The sequence below is a fragment of the Salarias fasciatus genome, chromosome 6 (assembly GCF_902148845.1).
Source record: "Salarias fasciatus chromosome 6, fSalaFa1.1, whole genome shotgun sequence".
NCBI classification, from domain to species: Eukaryota; Metazoa; Chordata; class Actinopteri; order Blenniiformes; family Blenniidae; genus Salarias; species Salarias fasciatus.
The window spans coordinates 7,121,538-7,129,301 of record NC_043750.1 but is presented as its reverse complement, the minus strand read 5'-3'; the positions used below and the strand labels follow the sequence as shown (position 1 = coordinate 7,129,301).

General features: G+C 43.7%; 1 protein-coding gene across 1 annotated transcript; it reads left to right on the top strand.

Annotated features, from left to right (window-relative positions):
• Positions 1-2,457: 2,457 nt before the first annotated feature.
• uts2r4 (urotensin-2 receptor 4) lies at positions 2,458-3,531 on the top strand. The gene has a single exon (XM_030094758.1). It carries the CDS (start codon positions 2,458-2,460, stop codon positions 3,529-3,531), a length of 1,074 nt encoding a protein of 357 aa, XP_029950618.1.
• The last annotated feature ends 4,233 nt before the right edge of the window (positions 3,532-7,764 follow it).

The following is a 7,764-nucleotide window of genomic DNA, read 5'->3' as shown; positions in this document are numbered from 1 at the left end:
ACAAATCTCAAAGTGCTACAACGGGCACAGATGATATCAGTTGTGTCCCACCAAAACACTCTGGTATAAAGTCAAGAAAAGCTCTGGTATTATTATCACATGGGAACCTCACTGCGCAATGTTTAGTATGTCCACACTCTCACATTGTAATATTTTAACATCTTTCTCCACAAATTCGAATTCTTCTCATACAAAACGGATTTTGAAGCTTGATCTCATTTTCCAACTTCGCCTTTTTTTGTAACGTTTAAACTTTTACTAGTTCAATTTATTAACATTCTACAAACATGCATATTCATGTTTTTATTCATTAATGATAAATGAGAATGTGTTCACACATTTCACAGGTTTTCACTCAAAAGAACCCAAACACACTTTAATTTATCACTTTTTATCACATTTATCACTTTACCATTCAAATCATTGACTGTGTCCAACTCTGGAACTTTATGGACAGTTAATGCATTTAAATTTCTCTTTTATACCTTCTACAGGATAAATTACTTAAAGATCTATTGGCTAAATAGTACTTACTGAATCTGAGTTGATATGTTGTGACTGTTTTCATGAACTCAGTGGCTGGTTAATTTTTTATTATCTTTATTTATTACTGACACACAGATACCACTTTTTAAAATTCCAATAGTAACGCTTAGCTGTTTGCCGATACTGAGTATTGATACTAGAACTCCTTAAATGCCATAAAACTTCATAGGTCATACAGAAGCGATGTTTGAAGGATGCTCGTCACCATGAACCACCTCCACAGCGTCTGTTGACGCTACACACACCTCCAGCAGCCTTACAGGCTGCAGTAGGCTGAGCATAGAGTGAAGCTTTAGTCATTGTTAGCATGTAGCATCAGTAGTGTGTGAGCCCCGGAGCGCTTTAGCATGCAGCAGAGCTCAGAGCTGATGAGCCAGTTCGGGCTGACTCTGTGTTGATTAACTCGTTGGTGTTGTACAAAATAGCTTTTGCCCCTTCTCTCGGCATTTTAAGTTTGAAACAATCTAAAAACCACTTTCATCACTCGTGCTCTCTAGTGTACCGGAGACGTCGCACCTGATACCCTGCTGGTTTCAGTGCTTGCCTGTTGATTTTCATTCAGGTAATGTTGAGAGAGGAACGGCAGGTCGTTGATTGCTACAATGGGGAGGATTTCATATACGCACCCTGGGGTTCTTCCCTATACTGCACTGCTTGTAATAATTTCTTTTTACTCTGCATCATACTGTTATTTTGTGCAAATAAAGAAGAAACAGAAACTACTGTCAGAAAAACGAAATTGAATTGATTGGTAATTGTACAACCACTATTCTGCAATGACCCATGTCTAAAGTGTCTGGGTACTCTCCGTGTGTTGTGTCTAGTGACAGGCAGCTGCCCTCGTCGGCCTTTTCATAGTGTCCAAAACTGCACCTTGGTGCTTGGAGACCGCAGGTTGAGGCCCGGCAGGAATACCTCATAAATCTGTGGGCTTGTGCTAGTTTTTCACCCTGGTGTGAAAAAGGGAGGACGGAGGAGAGAAGGGAGGCGAGGACTGTGATCAAAAATACCCCGTACGGTACGGTTCTGAGGGGGAAACCAAGAGTCCATCGGCCACTGAGGGAATCCATCGAGGTGTAGAACCAGCTTCACTGGAAATATCATGGATGATTTGGATAAATCAAAGGATCTGTACCTTCATCTTTTCAGTGCCCACTTGAGGAACAGCAACATAATGAACGGTGACCTGCTGCCTGACCTCTGCTGAGTAAATCCCACTTCGACGAATCAAGATAAGAAGTGAAAGATTTAAAAGAAATCCAAGGAAGAGCTGGTTTTATTCCATCTTGTTCTGTGGAGACTGCTTACTTTGGGGCAAGTAAAATCTTTATAGACACATTTTGACACTGCTGGACTTTATCAGTTCCAACAACAGTTTGTCCCGTTGACAGGTGTGTGAATCCCTGCTGCTTCGAAATGAGCCATGTCAGATGTGCTCCAGCCCTGCGTCCAGCACAGAAGTCCATGTCTCTCCCTGTAAGTGAGACATTTTTTGCCCTCGTGGCTCAAACCTCTGCTGGAGGGTCTGTTTGAGAAGCACGGGGCCACATCAATGAAGCTCTCGTATTTGGGGAGTAATGCTTGAAGACATGTCAGAGGACAACTTTCATCTGAATGCATTAATGCATCTGTTGATGTTCCCTGCACTTAAACTTACTTTTTTGATTCACCTTTAATAATCCAAATCTGCTAACTGGACAATGTTTGCTATGCATTTGGAATTGCTGACAAATCTTAATTTGACGACTTTTGCCATGTTCTGCTGCCATCTTCAACCTGTTCTTCACCTCATATCCTTCAGTGTGGATCCAGAATTGAAGTTTTTCTGGAGCCACCCATCGAAGACCTCCCTTTAAATTTGCTCTCTGAAAACTGGAGCATAATCTCTGATCTCACATCTGTGAACCTGCAATGAACTGCACCCCTAATGCCACAACCGTGCCCCAGCTGGGACTAGGCCTGAGCCCAGTGCCCGAAGATGGAGGGTCGCAAGAAAGTGCCAGTAATGCTGGAGGCAGCGGAGGCCTGTGGGTGACCTCGCTGCTGGGCGCCACGCTGATGATCATGTGCGCCATGGGTGTGGCGGGCAACACCTACACGCTGGTCATCACGCGCTCTGCAGCCTTGCGCCGGACTGGCTCTATGTACGTCTATATCGTTAACTTGGCTCTGGCCGACCTGCTCTACCTGTCCACCATCCCCTTCGTCGTCTGCACCTACTTCGCTCACGACTGGCTGTTCGGGGAGGCCGGCTGCCGCATCCTGCTGAGCCTTGACCTCCTCACCATGCACGCCAGCGTCTTCATTCTGGTCGCCATGAGCCTGGAACGTTATCGCGCCGTCGCCAGGCCGTTCAGCGCGCACAGGTCCTCGTCCCGCAGTCGACGGCTGGCCGCGGGGATTATTTGGGGCTTAGCCTTCGTTCTGACGCTCCCCATGATGGTGATGATCCGCCTCAGAGAGGGCAAACCCACCGTGGCTGGTTTGGTGAAAAGAATCTGCTTCCCGACCTGGACCCCCGAGGCCTTCAAGGCTTACATTACCGTCTTGTTTTTCACAAGCGTTTTAGTCCCTGGACTGGTCATCGTTGGACTGTATGCAGGGCTAGCAAGGCGCTACTGGGCAGCACAGGCTAGCTTAGGAGGAAGCAGTCGCTCGGCCCGGAGGAGAGGACTGAAACAAAAAGTGGTGACGATGATCTTTAGCATCGTCGTTGCTTATTGGGCTTGTTTTTTACCGTTTTGGGGATGGCAGCTAGCCAAACTTTTCTCTCCGGAGTCCCTCAGAGCTTTGTCTCCAGCTGCTCATAACTACGTCAATTTCTTCGTCACGTGTCTGACGTACGGGAACAGCTGCATCAATCCCTTCCTCTACACTCTTCTGACTCGAAACTACAAGGATTACTTAGCCCAGAAAGGTCAGTCAGGAGGATCGAGCAGAGTCGATCCTGGGTCAGTCGTAACCACGCCTCTCCAAGAACTTTAAGGGACATACAAGTACCAAGGCATTCACTGGTTTTGATCTTTGAATTTTAACTCTTCAAGCTAAGACATTTTCTGCACATGTTCTCTGGATTGACTTGTTGGCTGTTTCTTGGCCGTCGTTATGTGAATGCTCTCAACTGTGTAATTTTGTATTTCAAGAAAAGAATCTTTCCCAGTTCACAGCTAGATGCATGAAACGAGTACATAAATATAATGTTTCCAAAAGATTCAACTTGTGTTCAAGCATTTCATGTGTCACTGTGTTTAGTAAAGGACATTATGAGAATTTTTTAAGCTATAAGTGGGGTGCTCTTGGAAATCTAGTTAAGTTTTTCTTTGTTTCTAAAAAGAGGGAGATAAGAGTCTCATATAAGGCATGGAGGTAAATAAAGTCACAATTTTATAATTGCAAATATTAGTTTGAAGCTATATTAATTTTGTTCCATCATATGAAGTCATAAGACTTTCAGCTGTTTGTGATTTTCTTTATGTGTTTCTGTTTTTACGTGAAGTATAAATATGAATGCATTGCTATTAAATGTTGATTTGTGTTAACAATTTTCAAAATGTCGATGAATTTCTACCTCCATTGAGACTATAATCTGGTCCACATCAGGAGGACAAGGCTCCGTTGACACACATATTCTTTTACGTTTTCATTTCAGAAAAGTTCTACCTTTTGCAACCTTAATGTTTTGAAAGCCATGTGTGTTTGGAAACTACAAAAGGCTGAAAATGATGTAGTCAGCATGCTGCCATTGTTAATGTTGACATGCTGAGTGCATGGACATCATATGGAGGATTACTGTCCGTTTCCATGGAGACAGAGTCAGATCGACATCAAAGTTTTTCTTTTCTCCATTTGAAAATGCTTGATGATTGGAGCTGTTTTCAAAAAGCAGTGTTTCCCGCTGCTCTGAGCACTGTTGTCATGTAAACGCAACAGCAAAACACAGAAAAAGCTTTCTGTTTCACTTGAAAACACTGTGTGAACAACATCTCAGTTTGGTTAAATTTCACTCTTCTTACACTTTGCACCACCAAAATGTTTGAGTTGAATTTCAGCATCATCTCTGAACTCATATTTTCTGACCTTAAAATTCAAATTTCTATTTAACAATTATATACTGTGTTCATGTTACGTAAGCCAGTTCTGATCTAGAGATTTCTTTTTCTAATGTTTTGCATGAATCTGTAACTTTGTCTGCAGTAGCGTTTTTCCTGTTTTACAAGAGACTGTAAGATCTGTTGAGAGCAGAAACTCAGCAGGCGTGTGGACATTAAAGTGTGACTGCAGCTTCTCTGAGTGGCGTTCTCGCTGGAGTGAAAGACCGACTGACTCATTTTGTTGACATAGTTAGTACAGATTGTTACTGATGTGAAAAAATAACAAAAATGTATTTTTCTTTTCATTTTCACAACAAATAAACTTTGTCTGGCGCAACGTATTTTATCTGACTTCCAAAACAAAGGGAATACAGCTTACATTACAATTTTACCTTATTTTGCTTGTTTTAGCAATCTTTTGAAAGTTTCGTTGGCAGCTATTCCAGCAGGATTCTTTCAGTTACCTGACCCAGTATTGAGGCTGAGGACTCAATGTCTTGGACTTATTTTGGAATTTTTCTTCACTTCAAAGTGCCAAATTAGTCATTTTGTAAGATTCCTGCGTGTAATATGGTGAAAAATACAGGGAGCTAATCCAGAATGCAGAGGGGAACAAGAGATGCATGCAGCTCCAGAGGGAAATGTTGAAGTTCTGTGCAACAGATCCTTAGGAAAAAGCGTGTTTTCTCTCTCTCCCTCCACAGAATGTGGTAGCATCGTGCCACATTCCTCAGCCTCCGGACACAGATCTTTTGAGTGCTCCTGCAAATTGTCCGTGAAAGACTGCTCCACATCTCACCTCTCCTTTATAGAGTCCCTCTCTGTGCATCACCATCTTCAGTCCCCCATATCCTTGACATGAGCAATGGGATAAATCGTGTTTGTACTGTTTGGACAGAGTTAACATCAAGAATGACGTCAAACGTACTTCAAGAAATGTTTTCATACAGATTCTGGTTTTTAGTGCATCTTTTTTTAGGTGATTTAATACACTTTCAGTTATGGTCACTCTATAATTGCAGCATTGTCTTCAAAACAGTGCAATCTGAAATTACAAAGCCTTCAAAATAAACAAAGAAACCCAAATGAAGTAGGAATTAGTCAACTTTTGAGAATTTGCCTCATTTTTCTAACTTTGTGTAAGTCGTACGTCCAGCCGATGGTGGCCAGTACACTCATCTAGGTTGTAATGTTGGCAGACCAGGCAGCATTCGGACTGGTGAAGCCAACAGCCTCAACAAACTGGTACATTGACTTTTAGTAAAGAACTAAATCTGTACGATCCTGATAACCTGATAAGCTGAACTGAAAGCTGAATTGATAACCCCACACATGATTTGCTTCTGATGAGCAGATCATTCTGCCCAGCTACAGAACAGAATGATTCAGATGCTTCTTCCCAGCCAGCATGCAGGAAGTCCTGCTGGACTGAAATATGGGTCCTGTCTGTGTGGGTTTGTCCTCGGGTTCCTGTGGGCTTCATGCAGTACTACGCCTGGTCTCTGGTCTTGGTTGGGCCCACCAGGACGACGGGAGCAATTTGAGAGACAAGCTTGTGACGCCTGAGCTCAGTGGCTGAGCCAGCGCTGTGTTGGCCCTGAAACCTCCGCAGCTCAACAAATCAAGCATGCAGATCACATGATCCACTCACAATGTGCTTGGGCTTCTCTCTCCGTACAGCAGGCAATGTCACATCACCCCAATTTTAGCTTCTCGCCACCGGCGGCCTGCATTTCGGAATGATTCACTACCCTTAATGGAACGACTCTGAGAGCAGGTTTGTGAATATAAATATCTGGTACCAGGCTCAGACTCATGTCAGCCGGTGACAGCTCTCCACAAGCTGCAGTCTCTTTTCATTCTGCACACTTCCTCTGTAAACGAGGCATGATCACCAACCAGCGATGAAATTCACCAGTTCAAGCTCATTTAAAAAAAAAAAATACATCTTCAGTCTGTTACTGTGTCTCTGGACCACTGTGACTGTCTCCCTGTTATCCCCCTTTCCCACTGCAACTAGCGGGTCGACCCGTGTCTGCGACCCGCTAACTATCGCCTTTTTAGACGCCTTTCCCACTGCTTGCAGACCCGGGTCTCACCTCGCTGCGTTTTCCCGCACTGATGGTGTCCCACGTTGATGACATCATCAGCGCGACGGAGCAAAACGAAAGTAAACAATGCAGCAGAAAACAGTCCCTGTTACCTGTAGACGAATCTCCTCTTCCCCGCGGATCAGGGGAAGCTCTCTGGTCTCGCTTTCTTGCCACTGCTGGGTCATGTTGAAGGAAATCTCACGCTGTGTCCAGAAACAACAACTAGCGCGCTAACATAGCCGCGCTGCGTCGACGTCATCATGTAAGTTCCCGGATGTGTCCCTCCCACTAAAAGCCGCTACAAACTCACCCGGCAATTTACCGGGTCGATTGCAGGGCCAACGACCCGGGTCGAAATCCCGGGTCAAACCTTTTCCCACTGCCATGACTTAGCGGGTTTAAACGGGTTTTTTGGCCAGTGGGAGAGGGGTATTAGTAATGCTTATAGTGTATCTGTGTGTACTGTATTGTCTGGGCATGTGTGTGTGTGTGTGTGTGTGTGTGTGTGTGTGTGTGTGTGTGTGTGTGTGTGTGTGTGTGTGTGGTTTCAATCAAAAAACAAACAGCACCACCTCGTGGCCTGGCATGTTCACTACATTGTTTTTGGTTTCTGTCGTTTCGAGGAAACGGACCTTATTTCCCAAATGTTCTCGTGTTAACGTGAAAGTTTTGTGAAAATGCAAAACGTTTTCACTTGAATCCGTGTGGTGTAAACAGGTTTAATATTCTGACTGATACAGGCTGCTGGATTTCTGATGTTTGATTTGTAAAATGTGTCTTTATACTATAGCCTGCTAGCATAATCTGGAATCTGTTCTAATCTGAACTTAACATTCTCTTTTACCCTCTTTTGTATAATTGTCATTGTAAATATGAACTAATTAATCTTCGTGACTTGCTTGGTGAAATAAAGGTTAAATAAACTGGTTTTAAGATATTGATGATTCATTTTGAAGCTCATTGACCTTCCATTCCGGAATTGCTGATCATTCAGTTCTTCGGGGATCAAGGTGTCTCTTTCAGTCCAGGAGCTT